This window comes from Lycorma delicatula, chromosome 4, assembly GCF_047948215.1.
Source record: "Lycorma delicatula isolate Av1 chromosome 4, ASM4794821v1, whole genome shotgun sequence".
Taxonomy (NCBI): domain Eukaryota; kingdom Metazoa; phylum Arthropoda; class Insecta; order Hemiptera; family Fulgoridae; genus Lycorma; species Lycorma delicatula.
The window spans coordinates 70,897,021-70,924,612 of record NC_134458.1 but is presented as its reverse complement, the minus strand read 5'-3'; the positions used below and the strand labels follow the sequence as shown (position 1 = coordinate 70,924,612).

Below are 27,592 nucleotides of genomic sequence, written 5' to 3'. Positions count from 1 at the left end.
ATGTATTTAAATGGTCATGTATGTAGTCATGTAGGCATCATTGCTTACATTTATAGTATCCACGAATTTCATAGAGAATGGTTTTGTCAAAATAATATTTACAAGTAGAAACACCATGAATATGCTTTTGTAAATGTGTGAACAATTCCTCAACGGGTTAGGTTGTTTTTCAGTCCATTTTACCCCTTGAATTTAGGTAATTTTTAACACATTTAGTGGTAAAAATTAACACATTTAATTTAAATTACTTTGATTAAATCTTTATATCTTATTTGACTTCTTGATGAACTTTATATAGTTGCTTATAGTATTAAAATGTTTCAGCTATTAGTTCATTGAGTTTTTAATAAAATCTGAAATTATTAAATTTCAGTAAAATCAGAATAATTTTAAGTATTTAGATTTAGAATTTCTTTATAGTTTTTATTTATTAAAAAGGTCCTGGTGATATCCTTATCTATAATTCACTTATAACTGTATGCAGATTTATGTGTTTATCACACTAGTGAAAATTATCAACTGGAATTAAATGGATCTATGGTTATCCTTTTCCACTAATGATTTGGATTACATGCTGAGTAATCTTGCACAGATGTTAATTCCCACTTTGTTTCTCCCAGTTCCTGCATGGCTTCTTTTTACTATACATCATTTCTTTACAGCAGTCAAAATCAAGACATCTTGCAGATGTATGATGAACACACCACCAGAAGCTGCCTTGGGTAGATCACAGAGTAGGAACAAGATTTAGTGCTGTTCACTCTGGCATTTCTGGTTACTGATAAAAGTTCAGCATGCCTGCCTGAGGGATATGTGAATCAATGCTACCTGCTTCTAGTCTAATGAAATTCAATTCTAAAAGCAGCAGACTTTTGGTGGGGGTTAGTTCTACTTTACAGCCTGTCTTCTGCTTTGGACACAACCGACTCTAATTTATTACAGTTAGCTGACTGCCAAAACATGTTAGCAGATAGCACTGCTTCACTGATGAACAATTGACCATAGAAACCTGACCTGGCTTGGAACTATCTGCTATGAAGCTTTGAACCAAGGTCTGGCATTTGGAGAGGTGAGCATCCACAGAGTCAGGGTTAAACATGATATTACTTGAGCAGACAGAACTTTCCCTCTTTGTTGCAGCCTTCCTGTCTCTATTAAGCTATAAGGATTACCTGTTGATAATCCATGAGTTTAGACCTCAATCGGGTAACAATAGTGAATGTTTCGATGTTATCACCACATCACTCAGAAGTAACTCCTGCCTTTTGTACCAGATATTTTGGTCAGGTTTTAAATGCAGACCATATACAGCAAAGCTGTATGCTTCCACATTTTTCCCCTAAATTGGACAGCTCTAGATCAGTCTACTACTGAAAAGGACAAGCAGCCTACAGTAGCGCTCCACTGCTCAGAGAATTTTGTAGTAGTTTACCATTTTATATTACACCTGCTAAAGAAGCATGATTATTAAATTAAAAATAATAAAAATCTCAATGAATCTGAAAAGGGAGATTCATTTGTATAAATATGAAAAACATTTGCTTGTTGGTAATCATAAAAAAATCACTTAAAGAAATGTTAAAATAAGTATTTATACTCATATCATAAACAAAATGTAAATTTTATTACTATGAATGTGATAAGTTTGCACGTGATCTAGATTGCTTAAATGTACATTTTTATTTAAAGCTACATTATTCAACTTTTTAACCTCATTAATATTATTTTATGGATTTGCATATTGTGGTTTAACCTCCATTTTCATTGCAACAATGAGAGTCTTAAAAGAAAATGTAGGAAGGCATTAGTGGTATAGTTAAGTCTAAATTCCATACAATAATCAGCTTTGTTTATTCTCACTATAAGATTAGTCAAGCCTGTGGTACAGCAATGGAACACTTATTGAGAGATAAAAGACATGTTTTCAGAAAATGTAATATCCGCTTTTCGATATGTTATATACTGAAAGACTGACCTTACATGGACATACAGCACTCAGATGGAAATAATTTTTATATTTCCATTCATTTTTGTGTATATGCAGTTTTTTTTTTTGAAAATCCATATAACCAGTCCCAGTAACAGATTTATACTATGTTAGTTTTAATTCCTAAAAATAAAGTTAATCGTTATGGGATAATTTGGTAATTTAATTATGAAAGTTCATTTAAAAAAGTGATTAATAATTACATCCACTGAGGTTTACAGAGTAAAATCAACTTATAGAGGATTTGTTTTAAAAAAGCTAAGTGGTTGTTTCTTCTTTGTTGTAATTAAACTTAAGGCCATGAGAGCTATATTCATTGATAGAACTCGGATCAATTGTTTTGAAACAGATTGCTCACATGTCATTTATCAACATTCATATAATTAAATCATTTATCATAAAATCTCATTTTATGGTGGGACTGGTTTCCATTAATTCATGTGATTTTCAAATGTTTTTTGTATTCTATTAGTGGATGGATGAGAAGGTATTATCTTGAGAGTAAATGAAGAATAACATTCTTGATCCAGGTGTTGAATGCTGACAGCCTAGGTACTAAAGTCTCTTTTTATGCTTTTGTTGTTAGTTCCTGCATATGTTTTAGTTCTATAACAGAAACACAAATGAGTGTATTTGCTTATTCTTTTCTAATTTATGAAAGGAACTGAAGTGTCTTCATGTTTGTTATATCTGGGGATATCAGCTAATATCAAGTGGTTATATTAATATTAATACAAATATATTGTATTTGGATAAATATTGCCTTGTCTGTACCTTGTTAAAAATTTTGTGTTATTTTTTTTACACTCATTTTCTTTTAATTCTATGGTTATACATATTTTAATAAAAACAATAAAGTAATTATAGAAATAAACCTAGGCAGATTGCCTTTTATAGTGTTTTTCTTCTTTTTTTTATCAATTAGTATGATGTTTCTGATATGTACTGCTTTATTGAATCTGCTGCTGCATCCCTTGTTCATATTGTGTGCGTGTATGTATGTGTTGCTTACATTTTTGAAGTGTCAGGCCAAAACATGTCATTCATTAAAACTCAGAAGCGGAGCTTGGCTTGAAACTCAACTTTCTACGCAGGAAGGAAATAAGAAATTGAAATGGATGTGCAAGCATGTGTTTACATACTGATTTGACATAGTCATTTTTAATACTATTGTAACTATAGGCTACATTTCAGCTGAAGTTTGAAGTTAGATGGACAATCATCTGCTTTACTTATTCACATATGTTTTAAATTAATTAAAACATCAGTAGTAGTAAATAGTTTATTTTTAACATCATGTTAATTTAGTAGCATTGACTATTAAAAATACTCTGTTATTGTGAAATGTAATTTAAATTTACACATATGCATAATTATTTGGATAGCCCAAAATTTAACTAATTTGAACTGCTCTTTGATTAAAACTGGTTCATACGTGTTCATCTTAGCTTCATTTCTTATTTGTTGAATCGCTATTCACACTCTTTAATACTTTGCTGCTCTTTTAATCAGAACTTTTGTTGGAATACTAAGCTGCTTGAGCCCAATTTCTTCCATTTTATTATATGCAAAAGAAGATTTCTTTCCACATTACATGTAGTTTGTCCGTGTTTTCTTATTAATTACTTATTCCTTTAGATAGATATTAAAAAAAGTTATTTAAAGATTCTAAATTACCTGATTTTAGTAACTACTAGTTTATATCTTAATATTTAAGCTACATAATATAGCTCCGTAAAGATTTATTTTTTTTAAAGAAGTAAGGTTTGTGCTAATAATAGCTCTTTTTGTTTAATTTGATTCCTAAAGTTATAATACTATTCATTAATTTTTGTGAGTTTCTAAATACAGTATAAAAATGAAACTAAATAATTAAGTATTATTAAGGGGAGATTAGACTGTGTATCTCGCCAATGTTAAATTTGAGAATTTTCTGACACGTTTTCTCAAGAATATCTTATAGTAGAAGTATGAATGTGACTCATAAATGTGGATCCATAGTAACATAATAACAAATGAAACATATACAAAAAATGTTACCTTTTGTACTTTCTGGAAAAATGGGTCATTTATCCCTAAAAATATTATAATCTAAAAATTGCAACTGAAATTGTAAAACAAGTCACTTTACTGTATTTTGCGGTCATATATAGCTACACATTAGATGTCTCCTGGTTTGAAGGCACCATCTTCTTCCGCTACTTTGAAAGCCAATTTTTTTTTTTCTCTCAGTGATCTGGCTAATTTCATCATCTCTTTTGCAGCTATTTTTGCTTTCATGATGCATGACTTATCAGTATATTTTAACACATAGATAATGTACTGGCCGATTTATACTAGCAGATGTTCAAACACTTTTATTCTATCAATATTTCCAACATTGTAAGTAATAACAACATCATGAACACCTAATTGCAAAATTCCAAAATCAACAAATATATTTTTAGGGATTCTTGACCAAAGTACAAAACTAAACGATTCATTTACATTCTGTGATGTTCCACGTAAACACTTTGCTAGTAACTCAGGGTTTAGGTCCTAATAAATTGGTTTGATGACCTGCATCACTGTTTCTGGAATAGTGGTTTTGTGCTTAAATTTCTCTACAGTACCTTCTTTTTGTGTTTTTCATTACTTGCACCAGTCATCAGAACAAAGACCGTGCATAGGTTTTTCATCTGTTGATACTCTATGAAAATAAGTAGCCAACACTGCCTTTTTCATAGGCTGTAGGTCGTGTGTGTTACCTCTGATAACTTTTCCATAGTAGTTTTGTAGCCAATCTATTACTTTTATTGTCAGCCACCCCCTATTTTTCATTGTTTTACCATTTAAAATTACTTTGTTCCCAGGAATCTGTTTTAAATTTCAAAGGCGTTTACCCACCCTTTTTTGGACATGGTCTATAATTTCAGCATCATCATCAATTATTTTAATCTTTACCACAGACTGAATTGCTTTTTAATCCCAAAAAATTTACATAATGAATTCCTCACTCGGCTTCAAAATGTTTGAAAATTGCGAACTGATTCCACTTCCATGGCATCACTGCTCCATCATAATTTTTAAAATACTTGGGCTGATATTGAGCTACTGTGGTTTTATTTCTGGTACTTTTAACTACAGTACATCCATGGAAATATTTAGTTTAACCTCAACATCAAGAACTTTTCCTATGTCGACGCTTATAACAGAAAAACTGGAATTATTTGAAATGTGGCCCCGTTTCTTCCATGTTCCATCATAAGCTACACATATATCACTTGCCTTCATTTACTTGTATAGCTTCTTTAGCTGCAACAACAATTGTGTCTATTGAATAAAAATAAGTAACTACTGTTAAGAGACTACTTACCTGAAAAAGTGAACACTTTTAAGCCTAAGTTATCTCTTGATTGTAATGAAATAAAAGCAACCTTTTACTTAAAAGTAAACACTGGAAAATTTTTGCAGTGGGTAAGTATTCTAAGTGATTATTTAATTTGTAAGTACTTTTTTAAGAAAGTAAATGGAATATATGTGTGATTTCAGTAACATAAGCATGTTACAACATGTTTAGTTATAGCTATCGCTATAATTCCTTTAAGGAAAAGGATTTTATTTAGACATTTGATATTGTGATTTGACATGTCTTCAAATGAGAGGAAGAATTGCCTACAAATACGAGTAATAGTTGTAGACAGCTTTTATTAGCAAAGCCTTTGAAAGATCATGCTGTTGTTTTCAGTAAATCCTTGATCCCGGCAATTATACAGCCCAAAGAAAAAGCATGGATAGAAATAAAAGATGAATTTACCAAAAGTTTTGGGAAAAATTATTCCAAAAAACTTCTTAATAGTGTGAAGAAGATGTAAAGTGGGAAATGAACCGAAATACTACAGGAAACAAAAAAATAATAAATTTCTTGAATGGGAAAAAGCGTTTCTAGAAATGTTAAATTATAAAGAAAGTCTGGTTTTCCAGAAAATTGCAGGAGGCTGCGATACTGCCATATATGATCCACAAACTTCATTGAAAAAAATCAGATCAGAATTTGAATCGTGAAAATACAGAATGAAAGTGTGCATTCTGAATTACTGCCTGTATAAATTACAGTAATTAAATGGCAAAAGAAAAAGAAGTTCCGTTTAGAAACTAAAAATTTGTCTATATAAGAACTCCCCGTCTTGTTTTACTTGAGCAAGTAAATGCTGCCAGGTTGCAAGCAAAAAATCAGCTATACAAGAATATATAAGATTGATATCAGCTAGGGCCAAATCTGACACTACACAATCGAGTTCAAATGTTTTAAATTATAGTAGTGAAACTATCTTTGAGGTGGAATGAGATTGTTTGCTGTCAGAATTATGAGAATATGTACAGTTGTAATAAAAATGGCAAATATTAATTGAATAACTGTAGGCCCACTTAGCTAAAAAAAATTGATTTTTTATTTTAGTTTTGCCAGTCATTTGTAGACTATTAATTGTAATGTTTTTCAAATAAATAAATATCCTGTTTCTTGAAAAAGAAATACAATAAAAATCTAATACAGTCTCTGACATCTTACCAACTGAGCTACACCAAAGCGTCATTTCTTACATATTCATTTATTTTTTGTAAGTTTACAATTCATTTTTTTTAGCAATAAACAAAAATATAGATGTGACAGTCTAAGTGAATTACAGTTAGTTAAAAAATGAAACGATAAAAAAATAATAAAAAAATTGTTTGCCTTGGTTTTGTATCTGAGGAACCAGTGTTCTCTGTATTTCCTGGCGTTTTAGCTGCCCTTTTTCTTGATGTCATCTTCTTCATTTCCATCAGCACATTCTTCGTAGGTGTCTTCTACATTTTCTTCAGAATATTCAAAATTAACCTGTAAATATTTGCTAATGTTGTGTAACACAGTACAACACACAATTAATTTTGGAACTTTTTCTAAAGATACTTTTACCTTAGCATGCTTGATATTGAACAGTTCCTGTTTTCTGCTGGCAGGGTTTTTAAATGGCATCAATAGCCTTGGTGAAATTCTGTACCTACTGTCTCCAACCAAGCAGAAATTACCTTTAAATTGTGACATAATCTGGTATACTGAACTCTGAATCCAAATCGTAGAATCCTGTATGCTTATGGGCCACTGAGCGTTTACATTAGTAATCATTTCAGTTGAATCACCAGTGACTTGCACATTTGAGGCTCACAAATCCTTTTCTTTTAATATAATCGTCTCCGAATGCAGATGGTTTTTAATCCTGGCATCTGTGCAATCAAGTGCACTAATAACTGTCTATCTGAAATTTTTTAGACCATTCCTCACTAGCTACTTCCACTGCCTGTAGGTCAGATGGAAATTTTTATTGATAAATGTCTTCTTCCTTTATGCTGTTGGCTACGCTATTTATAGTCGTGCAGACAGCTGAGTGATAAATACCATAACATTGTGCAACACCGATTTGAAATTCATTGTCGCTTACAAATTACAAAATTATTTTCATTTTTTGGAACGAGTTAAGAGCTCCTCCTCTAGTTTCATCTGTGTCTTCAAAATGTGATCTAAAAGGTAATCTGTGTTTTTGTTTTCAAATCACAATAAGATCTTTGAACCCCTGTGGCTAATATCCTTTCTCTCCAAGTAAGTCTTCTCTTTTCAAAATCTTATAAACCCTGTAGTATGTCTCAAATTAAAATGCAATAGTTACCAGTGCTGTAATCCAAGTTTTCTCAACAGCTACCTTAAAAATAAATAAATATTAACTTATTCATTTAAGTCTGTTCTTGTTTTTATTCAACTAAAAATAAGACATTACTGGCAAAACTCTTGAGTAATTTCTTGTAAGTAAACACTGATTAAATTATAAGTTTGCTTATTTCAGTAAGAGAGCACTTTATTTTTAAGGATTTCTTTTGTTTTATTCAGTTCATCATAAGTAAGTACTTAAAATATTAAAAGTAAGAAGTTAATACTTTTTTTATTCAATAGAACCATTGACTGTACAGCAATCTGTTTTACACCGTGACCTACAACTGATGTATATTTTTTGTAATTCCTTGGTGGATTTGGAAGATTCAACATACCACAGAGTGATACAATATCAAAATAAATAATAAAAATCTTATAAATGCGAATAATACATCAAATTAAAAAGGAAATTTCAAATCTTAATATAAGCTAAAAAACTAAATATGCATGTCTGATTTAATTTTTTCAGTCTAAACCCCCCTCCACACAGTTTTAGTCATGGTTGTCTGATTAAATATTTTTGTAATTGTTTATTTGTTATATAAATTTGCATATAATACCTGTACTTTATGATTTGATATTTACTCCTTGATCATATGAGTAGTATATTTTTTATTTTGAATAAATACACTGTAAGCACTTTAGTCTAGTTTTTGTAATAACAATCCTGATCCCCATGTAGTTACTGCATTCTATTAGACTTCAGCCAAGAAGAAGCCGTATGATATTATTGATATATATGTTGATGTATGATATTATTAGAAAGATTTTTTTTTTTTCATTAAATTCTGATGTTTTAAGTATAACCATATTTGTGGCTATTAATTCATATATTATATATATATTATATGTCAAATGTGGAATGTTGACTATCAATTCATATTTGAGTATATGTTTAACATATGAGTATTAAAAAAGTTAAGATGTGTTAATGAAATGAAATAATTTTTTTTTTGAACATTAAAAACAATACCTATAAAATTAAATTAGTTTGATTGTTTATCTGTAAGTTTGTGTGTATGTGTTTGTATAATTTATAGATTTTTAAAAACCGGTTTAACTGTAATCATATTATGCTTATTTTAAGTACTACGATTATTCCAATTTTTTTTTTAATTTCATTTCCTCCTGAATACCTTGCATTAATTCAGAATAAAGTTATCTTTGAAAAAAACTTTACTTAGGGAAATCTTAGTTTTTCATATGTTCCATGTTATTTATCCATTAGGCTATAATTACACTGGCAGAAAACCAGTTAATACTTAAAAATTACATTTAACAATACAATTCCTATCCATTTATTACTGTAAACAGGATTCATCATATTAGATAGAAATTTTTATATTCCTTTGTACTATGTAACAGGTTTTACATATATTAATTAAAATGCCTGTTAATTTTATATAATTTTAAAAACAAGACGATGGGAAACCACTTCACTCCTGATTATCCATAGTAAACCTGTTATGGAACTTGTTATTCCTGGAAATGGGTTTGTCATTTCCAGGAGTAACTTTTGACTCTTATCCCATCAAGACCATTTCTTTTTTCACAACATTCGTATCTACAACAGGTATGTGAAGTCCAGGGTAAGGTGCATTCCTTTTAATCTGATTGTTCCACAACATCTGGAATACCTTAGGAATTATAATCCTTAAAATTGATGCAAATTACTGTAACTACATTCTATCGAGCGGTTTTCATAAGTTAATGAAGTTAACACTGGGTACAGTTTCCTTATATGCAGATAGCAGTAATTAGATGGCAGAAAGCAATGTTTGTTGCTGTAGGATTAATTTTTTTTATCAAAATGTTATTTTAATTTATGCTTTGTTTTTGAGATGAAAATGTATAGGTCAGTGCTATTATAATAATAGCACTGTGGTTGAATTGTTTTAATATGTTAAATTTAGAGTTAAGAAAATAATCAGTTAGATTGGGACTTATATAATCTTTTAATTAGAAAATAATTTAATTGCATTCATCATTTCACCAGAGATTTGCATCTTATAGAGTTAAGTTTATTGTAACAGATAAAATCTAATAGAACATGTTATGATACAGTGTTAAAAGAGGCCCCATCACTCAGTAATTTATAATAAATGCATATATTGGTGTGAGATGGGTAAAATAATGTTGAAGATGTTGATACGTCTGGAATGGGGATGACTGTTTATTTACTGCACATTTCAGTTTTGTCAGTCTGTTGCGCATTGGCTTTTGAACAAGGTTGCGTAATCGTGTGTTGTTTGTTAATACCATTAATTGTTGTAGAACATGTATTCATGATGGAAACTTATTTAGAGATGAAATCTCATGTTGTATCGGCGAAAGTTCAGGAAGAAATTTCAAGCGCCAGTGAAAAGTGTTATTCAAAAGGTTTTGTGAAACGGGTTCATATTAGACCAGAAACGTGCTTTATATAGGTCACTTTTAACGATGTGAAACAGGTACCAGAATTAAAATGGTAGTTAAAAGATTTCATAAATCTGTGGAGGTTAAGCTGGAAAAGAACATTTCACTAGGTTCAGCCCACACTGCAATGAAGAAAATACTGAATAGTCCATATCAAATGCAGGTTTTCTATGAGCTAACAGGCAACATTGGCATTTTAGTTTGTGTTTTTCAAAGATGAAGCATGTTTTCACCTTGGTGAGTATGTTAATAGTCAGAACTACCAGACCTGGGGTACTGAAAACCTGCACATTCTCTTTGAATCTCCCCTACACCCACAAAAAATAGGCATATGGTATGTGGTTTCCAGGCGACAAATAACAGGACCATTGTTTTTAAAAAAATAAAAAACTGTGAATGTTGCTGTCTACCAAGAAATTATCCAACAGTTCATAGCCTTACTGCAGATGATGAGTGTGAATGCCGGTTGCAACAGAACAGTGCCACTTGCCATACAGCTTGGTCTACTAGGGAGAAACTACAGAATTTTTTCAGTGGAAGAATCATTTCTAAAGGATTGTGGCCACCAAGATCCCCTGATCTGACTAATCCAGACTTCTTTCTGTGGGGTTACTTAAAGGAAATTGTTTATAGGAGCAATCCAGACCTGCAGGAATTGAAGACAAACATACCAATGCCATCCATGAAATAGACAGGGTACAGCTAACTTGAGTAGCCAGGAACATAGTCAAACATGTTAACATGTGTGAATAGAAGTGGATGGATATCATTTTCAACATCTGTTAATTATTACGATTATATAAGCATTTGCCAATAAACTATTTTTTGATTAAACTAAGTGATGGAGCCTTTTTTAAGTTGAACACTGTGAATTAAAAATAATTATAATATGTATTATGTTACACTTGAATCAGCCTGAATCAAAATGCAAGGAAATTTTTTTAAATACAGGTTTAATCTATAGAATGCATTTATTACTTTCCTCTATTAATATTAAGAATTTAGAGGCTCATAAACTGATATTATTTGTTTTCCATTATTTATAAACTATTTTATTACACTTAACATAAGACAGTTCAAGGGTTCTCTTGTATTTGAATTCCTCAACATCTTTATAAAGATTAAATTTTCATTTCTAAATCATGAGCAAGGTGTTTTTTAGAATACCAGTTGTGCAGTATGTTTTTTTCTTTGTGATGCCACTTTCAAGTACATCAGTTACAGTCATAATAAAATGATTTACTATTAAGGTCGATATAAACTGTAAAATACGTGTTATGAAGAACTAATTTGAAAAATAGATGGGTGCATTATTATTCAGTACTGGATTAATTGAAAGTTGTCTGGATAGTTATATTGTTTTAAAAGACAATATGTATCTCTCTGCCTCATTCCAACACTAAGAGTTACATTATGAAATATTATGTAATCATCCCCATAAGGTATGTCTTGATTCCAAATATTGAGGTGTGACATAAAAAACTGGCAAAATAATTCTAAAAAAAAGAAAATGTGTAAATTTCAGAAGATAAGAGACAGTTCATATAAAAAATGAACTTCATTTGCTTTCTAATGTTATTGAACCCCTTCCTAAAGAAAGTACAAGTTAAGTTTGAAAGTTTTATGTAAATTACCTTTTTTTACATACTCTTTTTTACTAATCTTCTTTTTTTTGGGTGATTGTTTATTACTCTGGTCAACAAAAATTTAATTTTTTAAAAAGTGAATGGCTGATTCTTACAGTAATTTTTATGCTGATTTCATATATTTTAATGGATTTCTTTCTATCAAGCCCAGTGTTTTGTAATTGAAATTTTTTTTTGAAACAAAAATGTATGGTGAACGTAATATGACAATACATTACACGCATTTTGTACTCACCTAATATCTATTTCTTTTGGATTTTCTGCTGTAGGTAGATCCCTCTTTAGATTCCAACAGTAGTCGGTTAACATTTTTGGGTTCCATTTTCCCTGGTTTTGTGTTTCCATTACAGATATCTTCTGGTGAAAGCATTCTTTCACCAGAAGTACATCAGTTGCAGTCAGTTAAGTCTGTAAAATACGCGTTATGAAGAACTTATTTGAAAAATAGATGGGTGCATTATTATTCACTGACAGTGTCAAGGTTGTTAGGGAAAAAGTCTCAAATGCGAATGGGAAGAAATGGTTTTGAGTGACATGTTATACCCAAGTTCTTTGTAGTTTTGAAGGAGTTCACTCACAAGTTCTCTGTAGTTATTGGCCTTATGGTTTCCAAGGAAGTTGTTTACTACATTTTGAAATGATTTCCATGCAGAAACCTCCAAGTCATTTAAACATTCTTCAAATGCTGGATTACTCATTAGTTTTCTTATTTGTGATCCAACAAATATACCTTCTTTATTTTAATATCACTTATATTATTTTTTTTTTAACTAAAACCCTGCACCATTACAATCCAAAATTTTGCTTTAACAAAATTTTTTAATAAACCTAGCTTAATGTATAGTGGTGGAAAACAAAATTTTTCTGGTTTTACTAATACCTGAATCACAACATTCTTCTTTCATACAGTCAGTACCTCTCTCTTTGATCTTTGGCCACTGCCCTTTTATGTAATTGTTTTTTCTATCTCTGCTGTCCCACTTGCACAAAAAGCAACAGAACTTGGTATATCCAAGTAAAAGCGCTAGTACTTTCAGATCTCCATAAATATTTCTCATACTGAATCCTGCTCAATACAAGTTTCATAAGACTCCTTCATGTGAACAGTGTATGCTAATGGTATTGATGGGTATTTATTTCCAATGTGAAATAGAATATCTTTCAAAAAACTAAGTTTTGATGAATCAATAAAAAGTTGCCATTCATCAGGATGGTACATATGTCCCAAAGCTTCCAGTAAAGAGTCCACATCATTACAGTATGCTAAGTTTTTGTACTGAGAAGAACTGTTCAAATTCTGACTGTCTGTCATGGAAAGGAGTTATTTTAGTGTTGATTAATTAAATGGGGTTCAGTATATCTATTTTCTAAAATGTTTGGATCTCTTCATCGCCTAACGAGTCAGTACAAGTTTCGACATTTTCATCTTCATCTAAGTTCCATGATTCTGATGGTACTAGAATTGGAAGCTCTTGGCTATGTGGCACTGGCTGCATGGCAGAGGGAATATCAGGGTATTTAACAGTAAGTTTAATTTTAGCTGTTAACCCAGATATCTTTATTACACAAAAATAACAGTCTGTGGTGTGATCCTTCAGATTTCTCCAAACCATTGGAATTGTAAATGGTAAGTGACGAGATCCATTTAGCCAGCCAATGAACAATATTACACAAGAAGCACAGCAAATATGAGGAACCCAAGATTTGTACTGATCACCTAATTTACATCCAAAATACAGTTCATACGACTTTTTTATCAGTGAAATTGTATTTCTTTTCTGGGACTTCACAGTTACCTCAACACAGATGCAGCAGAAATTGTTTGGATGATTAATGCAAGGCATTGTTAATACATTACAATAACTAATGTTTAAAAAGAACCCCTTTATAAACACACTAATTTAATAAATATATTCACTTTACTGAACAACATATACCCACAAATATGAAAGCCAGCTTCAAAACTGAATGTTACACCCATGAGAACTTGCACTTGAATGAAAATTAAAAATAGTTCTCTAGTCTGCACAACAGTCTGTAAGTAAATATAATGACAGAAATAACTAATGAATGGATGATATGTTTATAGTAGTGTGTTTATAGATGAAAATGAGGAAGAATGAGTCACATTCTTGTTCATTTTAGTGTGTAAATGATAAACATGATGACTAATGTCTAACAAATCAATGTGAAAATTAAGGGTCTGTAATAAATAAATAAAATGCTATGCTTATAGCGCTCATACATGATACTATGTGAAAATAAGAATGGTAATTGCAAAAAACTAAGCCTGATAGAAGAATTCTGATTTCATATTTGAAATCAGCTTGAAAAATACTATAATAATCGGTTATTCACTCTCATTTAACAAAGTCATTGTTGATCAGTGTTATTTATTTAAAGGAAAATCAGTTTATTGGACCATAGATTTGAGCCAGTCTGTACAAAATCATGGATCAGTAATGTATTATTTCCATCCCAGTTAAAATACCCCCCATCTCCTGAAGTATTGTGGAAAGGCTTAGAAGAACTCCTTTAGTTGAATTTATTTGTGTTGTTTTGCACAAACACAAATAATGCAAATTCTGCATGGGTAAATCATCATTTTCTTACTATCAATCTTTCCCTTATTCTTGACCTCTTTTCATTTCTAAGAAAAGGAAAGTAAAAAAAGAAGAGCATATTGTTTGGTTCCAGCTAGATACCTGCTGGATCCTTGTTAAGGACAAGTATATAAAAGATCACATTAGACTGGTCTGTCTGTTAATAAAAAATCATTTAAATAAAAATTGATAGTAAAATAATTTTGTAATGCCATATTTATTTCCCTAACTAATCATGTCTGAATATATGTTTATCTATATATATATTACTGTAGGGCAGTGTTTCTCAACCACCGGTCTGTAGGACCAGTGCCAGTCTGCAAGATAATGCTACCGGTCCCTGAAAAAATTTGATAAAACGCTACTTCCCTTTGCAACCCCATATTTGTGTGAAGCTGGATTCTCCACTATGACATTTATTAAAACCAAAACAAGAAATTGTCTATCAATAAATGAATCTCTTCGATTAGGTTTAAGTAATTTACAACCTGACATTGAAACAATTGTACAAAATGAGCAGTAACAAATTTTTCACTAACTTTCATTACTTACAATTAGTTTGACATATGATTTGTTTGTACTTCCTGTTTTTAAATAAAACAATGTACATTTATTTTCTGATTTTCATTTACGTATTGTTTTGTTGTTTATAGATAGAAATGATATTAATATTATGCATATGTAAATTTAATTACTAATAAAAAAAATATTGATTTTAGGTATATTTTTTTTGCCTGTCAAAAAATCTAAGCTGAAGGCTGCCAGTCCCTGTATATTTTTTTGTAATTTTACAGGTCCGGCATAAAAAAAAAGTTGAGAAACATTGCTGTAGGATATATGTATAAATTGTAAAGCAGTTTAGAGATGATCCCTTTAGAAAAGTAGACTAGTTGGACTTGTTATATTAATGATTATGTTAGAATAAGATTTAATGGGAAAATAACAGTAACAAATTTCTATTTTATTACATCATGAGGTTTGCTAAAAATTTGTAATAGACTTTCTAAAATTTTGTAATCTGTTTGTGTTATATATTTTGTTTGTCATGGATATATATTGCGCAATATATTTATTAATATTTATATATATTTTTTTTCTTTTCTGATAAAGTTGCCTAATATCCTGTCTTCCTGATAATAATTGGTAGTTGTATTTACAGTCAGTTGAAGAAAAAAATTGTTAAACATGTTTTGAATACTTTTTGTTTTTGAATATTTTTTTATTAACTATTTTACAGAATGGGGATTTGAACATTGTACATTAAACTAGAATATAGTATTGAAGTTTTATTTTGAGTTTCAAATAAGATTGTTATCTTTATGAAATAGATAACCACATTAATACCTAGCTTAATAATAGTGATATATTTTCTCATCTGTTGAATCCTTTTAGCCTCCGGGAGACTTGCTTGGGAGCAATTATAACTACAGTCAAGTACTAGTTTGTATAAGTTAAGTTACTAGAGCTGAGATCTTGTTGGTATTAGTTATATTTAGTGAAACTATGGGTTTTTATTTCTAATAACATCATTACTCATACAATTTCTTGTTAACAATTATGATTAAGTGTTATGTCCTGTCTCACCTTTACTAAAGGAATTCTTTTACTTTTTTCATATGATCAACATTTTATATTCTTCTCATCCTTGTATAAAATTGTAGTCTTATCATGTAGTTTTTAACCAGAATCTAAAAAAGGAAATTAGGAATATTATTTTTATTTCCAAGGTTGTTTCATTTTCATTACCCCTTTCAAAATTTTGCATTATTTAATTTTTTGGTCATTGTGTTTATTATATACTATATTTTTTAATTATATGTATTTTATATAAATTTATCCAGGATACTGAAGGAAATCAAGTTTGGATTTGTCCTGGCTGTGGAGGTCAGGATGATGGTAGTCCAATGATAGGCTGTGATGGTTGTGATGCATGGTACCATTGGTGAGTAACATTTTTAAATTTTTGTGTTAATCTTTATTAATAAAATAAAATTGTCATTTGTGAATATCTTTTATATTATGTTGAACAGTATGTTATTAACATAATTATATTACATATATAATTTTGCTTTTCACATTTTACTTTATTGACTTCTGCTTTACTATAAACAGTTTTAATTTTTTGTTATTTTAAAAAGTAATTTATATTTATTAATATTATTTTTTTATGAATGTAGATATACAACCTTTAACTAAGGAAACTGTCCTACAGAATTAAAATGAAGTACATTTATTCATTAAATTACCATATTATTTAATTTTGCATAAATAAAAGACTTGCAATGCTTTATTTTTTATTTTGTCCAATTTTAGGGTATGCGTAGGCATTCAGGTACCACCAGATTCTAATGACTGGTTTTGCAGAGTATGTATTGGAAAGAAAGATGAAATTGTTGGAGAAAAGAAAAAGAAGATAAGGAAAAAGAAAAATTTGGCTTAATGAAGGTAAGATAGTGAATTATTCCTTAATTAAATGAATAGACAAAGAAGTTTTATCATCCTACCCGGATGTAAATTTTATATGTTTTAATTTTACATTAAGCCTTTAAATACTCAGAAGTTTACTTCTTATTTCATGAAATACTATGTGTCAGAGTGACACAAATAGTTAAGCACTGACCTCCTATGCAAGCGATTGATAGTTCCAAGCTTTGCCAAACCAGTTATATTTTAATACTAACAGTTCAATATTGTCCCTGTCCACGATTCATTTTTGTATTCTGGTGAACTACCAGGTGCAACAATAAAGTAATGAGACTGATGTGAAAAAAAATGTTGCTTACCGTTTTAGTCATGTTTAGTGTTGTCTCCTTCAAAGTAGTTCCCCTCTGATTGCACACACTTATTCCAGCGCTTCTGCCATTGATGGTAACATTTCTGGAACTCATCTTCTGTAATATCCTCCAAGACCCTCGTAACAGCTTTTTGGACATCTTGTATTGTTTAAAAATGGTGTCCCTTGACCGCCATTTTGACTCTTGGAAATAGAAAAAAGTCGCATGGAGTGATATCTGGTGAATAAGGTGGCTGTGGTAGTACTGAAATTTGTTTTCAGGTTAAAAATTGCTGTACTGACAGAGCAGTATGGGATGGCGCATTATCGTGATGCAGAATCCAATTATCAGCAGTGTTGGCACGGGCACGAAGAACTCGTTTACGAAGTCTTTCTAAAATTTCTTTGTAGAAATATTGGTTAACTGTTTGTCCAGGAGGCACCCACTCTTTATGAACAATTCCCTTGGAATCGAAGAAGCACACAAGCATGCATTTCACTTTTGACTTTGACATGTGAGCTTTTTTTGGTCTTTGTGATCCCTTTGAGCACCATTGCGAACTTTGGCATTTTGTTTCTTTCTGGATCGTATTCAAAAAACCAAGTGATAACATGTCTCAACAAATCTGGATTGATTTCCATTTGCTCTAACAGATCAGCTGCCATATTTTTCCTTGTTTCTCGCTGTTGTGTGAGATTTTTGGGGACCATTTTTGCACAAATCTTTCTTATACCAGGATCTTCAGTTAATATTAGATGAACCGTTTCTCAATTGATGTTGAGTTCTTCTGCAATCATTTTCACGGATAATCTTCGATCAGATCGTACGATTTCACGCACCCTGGTCAAGTTGACATCTGTCCGTGAGGTTGATGGTCGTCCACTACGGTCTTCATCTTCAACATTCGTTCTGCCTTCACTAAAAATTTTATGCCACCCAAAAACTTGAGCTCTTGACATAACCTCCTCTCCAAAAGCTTTCTGAAGCTTACCTTAAGTTGTCGTCGCGTTTTCACCCAATTTAACGCAAAAAGAAATGGCATACCGTTGCGCAATATTTTGCGGTTTCATTTCTGTGACGAGAGACATAAACACGTGTTCACTTATTACAGCACAACTCACGACTGAGCAGTTGCATCAATGTGCCGCTTGGACTAGAGTAGCTTATAGACCAAGGTCAAAGATGGTGTGCCTACGCAAGCTGCAGGATTGCCACATCTTGCAAATATTACTTTATTGTCGCATCTCATACATATCCAGCCCTGACAAACTGTGAATGTAAGCTATAGGTACTCTCATTAGTAAAATATAGTTGCAGACTTTTACAGGCTCCTGTTACATATGCACTATGCAATCCTTAAAATTCCCTGTGAAACTTAAGAATGTATTGGATTTTTGAATATATTCAGAAAGATACATAAATTAATTAAAAAACTTTGAAATCTGATCTTTGTACTGTGTTTATAAGTTAGAATATATTCTCAGTTGCTGAACTCTTCTTAGACTGTTCATCTAATTAAATAGATCTCAAGTTCAAGTGTTCTAAAACACATAACATTGAATATTTACATTACACAACTAGTTTTTATTCACTTTTTTGTATGGGATTATATTCAGTTATATTAGGTTCTATTCACAGACACAAGAGGTTTCAAGTTCTTAAATGAATGTAGAAATGTCTCTAGTTAAACAAATGGTAGCTAGTTCTAATTATTACATACATACAAGTATTTTTTTATGAGAACATTAATTGAATAATGATTTATAATTGGAGGTTAATAGAATAGATATTTGAAAAAAGAAAAGAGAAATCCAGTTAAACAAATCTACATTAAAAATCCTTTTGTGTGCTTTCCAAGTTTATAATCTAATGAGTTTTTGTAATGACATTAGACCCACTAATCCATAAACTAATAATTTGAAGTAATGATCCCTTTTGATTCTTTTTTTTTTCATCTTTTTCTGTTTATTATTTTTATTATCAACTATTTTTTATTCTTATGAATTAGCATGTGCTGGCCATACCATCTTTGATAAAAGCTTTACGAAGAATAATTAGATTTATTGATATTTAGCAACACCAATCTGCTGCATTGACAAAATCAGAATCGATACCTCTCTATTGTTCTCTGCCTTTTTTAAAGAGGTGGAAGATCTCCATTTACAAGCGCCTAAGCAATGTTAGGCTCGCTAGCAGGTTCCACCGGTTACAACCAAGGGCATATGTATACCTGTGCACTACCAACTAAACCTCCACCCCTGGCTTCCCCCCTTCCTGGTACTGCTTTTAAGAGCATTTCATCAGAAGAAAGGGGAATCGACACACACACAGTCATAACAAACCAACAGAATGTACACACCATGGAAACAACACATACAGCATATCAAATACAAACACAGACAACAACATCGCACAAGAACCATGGAGAGAACAGGACAAAACTTCTAACATCCACAACACCCACACAGCAGTCAAGACAGAAATCTCAAACAGTCACACCACTTACCAGTGGCCACCATCAGACACATGAGCAGAGTGTCCCCGGCCTCATCACAGCCAGACGACCCTCACACGTATGAGGAACCCACTAGGCACTCAGCCGATAACCTGTCTGCCCCGCGCTCTCCAGCGCCATTCTCCTCTGTGGGACTCCTCATATAAATGCAGCTACCTTATAATAGGATCTGTAAGGTATCTTCAGGGCAATACATGTGCTCACATCTCAGGTTGCAAAGCATCTCTCTATCCTCTATAGTGAATCGCGGGCACAAAAAGTATACATGTTGGGGGACCTCTTCTACCTCACACTCCGGGCAATTTTCAGACAGGTCAAGCCCGAATCTATACAAATAAAACCTGAATCCCCCATGATCCACCAGGAATTGTGTTAACTCAAAACCCAGCGTGCCATGGGTCCTCTGGCACCACCCCCTGATGTCCCCAATAAGGTGATCAGTCCACCTACCCTTCGTGGTTCAGTCCCACCATTCCTGTCATGTTTGTGCAATCTCTTCTTCTAGTTCTTCAGCAGAGCACTTCCTTTCCTCTAATGGGAGTATTCTCAGTTCTCTAATTCTGCTACGCTGCATTATCATCAAGTCTACAGGCGGGAGCCCAGCAATCACCTCAACTGCCTTCCTGGATACTGTCCTATAGGTGTCCGCTACTCTGATGCAACACCTCCTGTAGATGAGTTCCAATTTACCCCTGTACTTAGCAAATCTAACAACGCCGACCCTAAACTCAGCACCATATAGCATTAGATTTGTGGAAGCTATGTTTGGAGATAATCTTGCCAAACAATTACAGTCCATATCTTTAACAAATAATACTGTTGCCCGTCGAATTGGTGATATAGTTGAAGATGTACAGCATCAGCTTTTTGGGAAGTTGCATGACAAATTGTTATCTATTCATCTTGATGAGGCAACAGATAACAATAAAGATGCTCATTTCATTGCCTATGTTTGATTATGTGATGGAATGTTAGCAGTAGAATTACTTTTCTACAAACCAATAGAACTCAAACCAATTGCACTTGCATTATTTGCTATCTTAAATAATTTTATAAATGAGATAAAAATACAGTGGAAAAATTGCATCAGAATATGCACCGATGGTTCTCGTTCAATATCTGGAAGATTCCAAAGTGTATAAGCACTTATGAAACAAAAATCTCCACAGTGTGTATGGACACATTGTGTGATCTAAAGATAAGCTCTGGCTTTTGAAGAAATAAGTCCTGGTCTGAATATTGTGCTAACAATGGTTGTAACCATAGCAAATTATATAAAAATGAGATCCCTAGAATCAAAAATCTTTCTGCACTTTATAAAGACATGGGTGCAGTACATTCAACATTACTATATTATTGCGAGGCAAGATGGTTATCACGTGGGAAATTTTTACGAATTAAAAGATGAAATTTCCATTTTTCTAGAAGAGGAAAACCAACCGAAAGCTGAGAAGTTTCAAGATAGTTTATTTGTGATGTAATTGAGCTACTTGGTCGACATATTCCAGAAATTATATACCTTGATTCTTCAACTCCAAGGAGCAAATACCCTATGTTGGATACGAGAGATAAAGTTAAAGCTTATTGTCGAAAATGTAATTGTGAAGCAGAAATTTAAAGCAAAAACACCTAGAAATGCTTACAAATATGGATGAATGTGTTAATACTTACAAGGCTGAAGAACTACATATGAAAGTTGTTTTTGTAACCATTAAAAATCATTTAGCCATGCTGGCAAAGAATTTTGAAAAACATTTTCTTGCTGATGACAACTTGGTAGCAAGTCACGAGTGGGTTAGGGATCCATTGCAAAATACTCTCGAAGGGCTCTCAACTGCCGAAGAAGAAATTTTCATAGACTTCATGGCAAGTGGCAAAATCAAAAGACAATTTCGTAATAAATCCCTCTCTTTGAATGATGATGAGTTTTCTGCACTGAAAACAAGAGCATTTCATATACTACTACCATTTTCAATATCCTGCCTTTGCAAAACAGGATTTTCTGCGTGGCGGCTGCTTTGAAGACAAAATATAGATCTCGGCTAAATATAGAATAAGAACTCAGTGTCTATTTCTAATATGAAACCTTCCTTTGAAAAACGTTTTTTTGCAAAACAGGCCCAATGGGGTCACTAATAATTATTAAACTTTTTTTAAATTTAGTATTGATAAGTTTATTAAATATATTGTGCAGTACTGATACAATATTCTATTTATAAGTGTATTATATCAGTGTAAATGTGTATTTTATTATTTATTATGTCAGAATGTATTTTGTTTTGCTTTCCTTTCAGTAAATTAATACATTTTTTTTATATTTTTTTTTCAATTGCTCATGCCGCACAGGTTTAGAAACACTGCTGGTACAGTATTATATTTCTGTAAACGGAAAATGTTCATAGTAAAAAATAATATTCACACTGGGTGACTAGAAATGCAACTTTAAATTTTATTCCTTAATTTAAAGAAAAAACTGTTTTCAGTTTCTAATTAGAGAGTTCATTATTGCTGTTAGTAGTGAGAATTATTTAACAATTTAAGAAAATTTGTTTCTCACGTATGGCTCAAAATGAGGAAACTATAGATAACTATTGTTTTTTTCCAGACTTAAACATTTGGCACTGACTTAATCTTTTTGTTAAATAGGTTACATTTTTAAATAAACTTTTCTAACAAATTATATAATTGGATTTTTTAACAAAAATATGTAAATTGCAATGTTTGGATTTTTTACATATCTATTAATTCTACTTAAACCTAAATTTCAAATTTCTTTGTTTAATAGCCCTGCTAAAATTTCTAAATTAAATTTGAAAAACAAAAACTTACAAACTGTTTATACAAAAAAAAATCACTTAAAATTTAATACTGGATTACCACTTTGTTTGATAAACAGTCATCAATTGATAAAGTTGTGTCCTTTCTTGTTTTTCAGTAACCATTAACCATAGCTTTTTCTTTGTAACTAAATTTCTGTTAAGCAATCCATCAACAAGGCTTATAGTATCATTATAAGACTTTCAATAAAATCGTGAAAAATAAAATGAACATTGTACTACAGTTAAATAATGAAATCTCAAAAATCAATTGTCTTTTGTTACATGTCTATTAAATCACACTATATATTTAGCAATATCCTACTAGGGTAGTTAGACATACATAAGTAATATGAGTTCATAGGTTACGTTTTTTATATAGTAACATTATAATGGTCAGAAAATACAATCTCCTTAATTTACATAAGATTTATTTTATAATAACTTACCGTACTGGAAAACTCATTCTAGTGAAATGAGTTTAGTTTCTAATGTCAATGCCAGTAGAAAAATTATATTTTTTACTTATATGGGCAGCTCACTGTGATTTCACCCGCAGACTTTGACAGATGATACTTTTCTTAGTAGCAGAGGGCTTACAATCGCTTGTCACTGCTGTAAGCTCACATCAAATTTATTAAATCTCAGAATGCTTAACAAAAGGATTATATTTATTTAAAGTAATCTAAGTACCCCTCTTATATATCAAATAATGACAGACTAGATACTTGATTTCTTTATACTATTCATAATTTTGATATAATGATGAGTAAATTATCTCTTAAATATTTTTTTCTTTTTTATAGATAAAATATCAAAATTGCAATAACATTTTTCCGTAACGTGTTTCATTACCACAAATATTTTATCACTGTACTTTGTATATATGTTTTGTTGTTTGATTATTACGGATTCGTGTAAGTTCGTCTGATATTGTTTTGGTTGTGTGTTTAAACCTTAAATTTAATTTTACTAGATTAAAATGAAATATCCTTTTCCGGAAATTGTTTTTATAGAGCAGGTACAAAGAGTTAACCAAGTGGGTTAATCCATTAAAAAAAAAAATTCCAAAATTAATTTTGTGTATATTCAATCACATAAGTAGGACTTACTAAATTAAAAATTAACTTTTTAAATTCTTAATTTATTTTTTTTAATTTACATTGATTGATTTTGTTTCAGTTAATTAAAGTTTTATGGAGAAAAATGGTAAGAAAACTGTTGATAAAAACAAAATTCTGGGAACTCAACTGTTATCTTGTTTTTTCTGAACTGAGCTGTTACATTTATCGAGTTACATTTATTTGTATTTAGTCATATATTGGATAATTTTTTCAAGGAAGATGATAATCTTCATACCTGTTATGTATAACCATTAACACATAAGCTGTAAAATTCATTTATTGTACAATTTGTATCTATATTGATTTTTTTTTTTATGTACAGATTTATATTGTAAAGATTTTGTTATTTGGTTAAAATCGTATATTTTTAAGATTTGTATATGTTGTTACAATTACTTGTTTATTTAGATTAAGTAACTTGTGTATTTTATATCCTTTGCCATTTGGCTCATACAGAACATAACTAAAGCGTTTTATATTAGTTATACATACCATATTATTTTAATTTTTCATTAATCCCTTTTTTGTAGGATACTTAGACAATTTCAGCCAATTTTGATGTTTTTCATTCTTTTTTTTAAAATTAACTTGACCTTTCATTTAGTTGTGAAAGAAATGGTAATTTTTCACATTTTTTTTATATTATGTTGTAGTCGCCTGGTTACTTCATCGATAGACATATTACCCTTACAATTAGCCATTATTATGCAGTACAGATTACAGCATGGTGTAGAATATTGCCTTATTTGCTACCATCAAATTCATTCATAAATCCCATGGGGTCCATGTTCATTTTACGAACATGAACATTAAGGTTCTTGAAAAAGTCACTTATCAAAAGATAATTTTTTTTTAAATACTTTCATTTTTTCCCTGGCCTAAAGTTGTATTCAAGTTTAATTAACACAATTTATATTTGCTGTTTGTGAAAGTGCAGATTTAAGTAAAAACTTTATTAGCTTTCTTTTTTCTTTTTTTTTTTAGTTCCAATCATATTTGATCACAGAACAGTAAACTTTACTTTTGAATGGATTCTGCCAACACATTTTTTCACATTTAAATTATTTAAATGTTTTGTCCGGAGTTAATTTATAAAATAGGCCTTTTCACCCAGCCAATTGGTAATTTCTGAATTATCTACGCTGCCTTTTTCACTGCTAACTTTTGCAAAAATGATTTGATTCTGTTTTTATTTTAAATCGGTTCAGCCAACCATCGCCATAAACAAACCCTTTATATCCCTGCTGGTCAGCAAATTTTTCTGCCTGAATTTTCAAAATTGGTCCATTTATGAGAAAGTTTTCACATAGAAGATATGTGAAGAAGATATATATCTTCTTTACCCGAGACTGACTTTTTTCAAAAGCTAATATTAACTTATCAAGCTTCTTTTAAATCGTTGACACAGTGGAAGTAGAAAGCCCATGAGTTTTACACATCTCAGAATTAGATCACCTGTTTTCTAATTCCTCAATAATTTTTAATTTTTTACAAATGAAAAGAATTTTTCTTTTAACCCCAACATTACTTCTGTGCCGCAAAAATTATCAGAAAACACCACAACACGTTCACAGAAAATTCATAGACTTCTGCCCAAGTTAAACACATGAACATACTGTTCAAAGCAGCAACCAACCCATTGAAGAATCTGCTATCTGAACTTGACTGTAGAATTACTCTCACTTCCTTTCGCAGTACTACCTGTATAAACTTCATAACAGGAGAGGAATGGAATTTCCCAAAATTCAGAAATTGCCAGTACAAAACTGAACATTGCTTACTTCTGCATCTGGGTTGTTTCTTATTACTCACTTTCACTTATTGTATGGAGCTCATTGCCTCCCTAATTTAATTGAACAACGTAGTTATAACATTCAATATTACAAACATACAGTACTAATGACTTGTAACGATTAATTTCTGTACCAGTATTTTAAAATCATTCATTTTGTAATTACTCTCGGAACAAATTTATTATTTGAAAGAAAATGATTTGCTCATTATAACAGACTTCTTACTTTGTTATTAGCTCATTAAAACAAATATTACATTAATATTATAGGAAACCAACCAGTTTTTTATCTTTGCTCATTACAACTGGTTTCTTGTTTCAATAAACCTCATTATAAGTGACTTATTATATAATCAAATACTTTTTCACGCATCTTATTATCTCTTTTTCATATCCCTTTTGTGTTAATAGAAAGAAGGCAGGCCTAAGGCCCGCCGTGAAAATGTTGTATGGTTTATCTTTCATTACACATGATTTTATTAAATCTTTTTGTCAGTTGTAACTAAATAACATTCATGAATTTAGTGTACTAACAACAAAAACTTTTACAATGAAAACCTTCAAAAACCTGAACATTTTTAGCTGTTCTTGAGCTGTGATTTTTAATGCAGGTCTAACCCCAATGTTTTCTTTTTGTATCCCCAAAGATCAATAAATTTATTAAAGATATATTACTGCTCTTATTTAAATATACTAATAAATTTAAAAAATAATATTAAGGAAACAAAGCTGATATAATCATTCCAGAGCATTTATTCAACACAATCTTTTCGTTTAACCAAAACAATAATTAATTATTTAAAAAAAAGATAAGTAATATCCTGCAAATTGCCTCATGCCCCTTCTATTTATCATATTGGTTGTACGCATTGGTTTTTTAAAATTAAAATGTATGCACATATAGCAAACCAACACACCATGCTTTTTTTTTTAAAAACTAGAAAAAAGGCAGGCTCATAGCAGCCCGCTGTAAAAATTTGCTTTATTTTTTAACACAAAAGGAAATTTTCCAAAAAAAAATAAGGCAAGCAAATGCAGTTTTCTACTTTGTTGCATTTTACCAAGAAGCGCTTAGTTTCTTTATCTCGGTTTGACCGTAAAAGAAATAAGTTAGCACTTCAATTTCAGTAACTATGATTTATAATAATATCTATAATAACCTTAACCTTATCAATAGAACGACTAATCAAAATAACTTTTAGAGTTTATGTTAGGAGATAATACAGTATCTTCAATAAGGTATTATGTTGTACTGTTATCTATTGTATATATTCTCTGTTTCTCCTTATGATGATAGCAGAAGTAACTAAACTATTCAACATTTTTTACACTTCATTCTCAAATAATTATTAGGATGGAAGTCAAATTGCTTGGAAAATGTTTTGTTTATTCAAAAATTTTACAATTATTTTATGATCAAGAAGCATGGTGTATTGGTTTATAAAAATGTAAGCACATACATGAAATAAACCAACCTATGCACCATGTTCTTGATCATAAGATTATTTTATTTAATGTAAATTTAATTCTGTTATTTTTGTAATATTCATTCAATTGATTTGAATCATTCAGTTCAAACCCAACTCACACAGTGATAGAGGCTCACAGTTGATAAATTCAGTTCATAAAGTTTGTGCTTCAATTGATAAATAATATGTGAGCAAATACAGCAAAACAAACCAACACACAATGTCTCTTGTATAAGGAGTTATCAGTGTTCTTATGCTATGGAAATGACCATCAGGATTTCCTAGATTAATAAAATTTAAACTGAAAATAATAGTTCAATGAGCAACACCAAACTGCTCAGCTGGATGCAATCCTGCCAGCTGTCCATGACAAAAATGGCGCTTTGCTTTAAATATTCTATAATATATATAATATTAAGAGAAATACTGCAACCTCTCTTTTCAACTATTTTCAAAAAAGGTTTTTTTCTATTCTCCCACCAATACCGCTGCCGTACTCAGCCTCAATTGTATTTTCACGAACTGAAAATGCTCTTGTGGACTTCCAGTCTTTTGCTTCTCTCATTAGTTGAGGTCTTTTCAGAAAAGCAAATGCTTAACAATTTCCAAAATTCATTTATTATTTTTGATACTGTATCTATACACATATTTTTCCGTAGTTAATATCTGGCTGGAATATTTTATATCCAGATTACCAAAACTCAGATCACCTACTCATTAGATATC

The 27,592-nt window shown here is 30.9% G+C and overlaps 1 protein-coding gene across 3 annotated transcripts in view; it reads left to right on the top strand.

The window, feature by feature from the left end:
* The window catches only part of Taf3 (TBP-associated factor 3), a 109,942-nt gene that overhangs the window by 78,731 nt on the left and 3,619 nt on the right, over positions 1-27,592 (top strand). The window contains exons 8-10 of one of the 3 annotated variants that reach the window (XM_075363312.1): positions 16,218-16,318; positions 16,690-16,821; positions 23,664-23,690. In XM_075363312.1, the coding sequence (XP_075219427.1) occupies positions 16,218-16,318; positions 16,690-16,816 (228 nt within the window). In that variant the 3' untranslated portion in view covers positions 16,817-16,821; positions 23,664-23,690. Of the gene's footprint in view, positions 1-16,217; positions 16,319-16,689; positions 16,822-23,663; positions 23,865-27,592 lie in introns of those variants that run through there. The other 2 variants (XM_075363311.1, XM_075363313.1) reach the window with 2 other exon arrangements.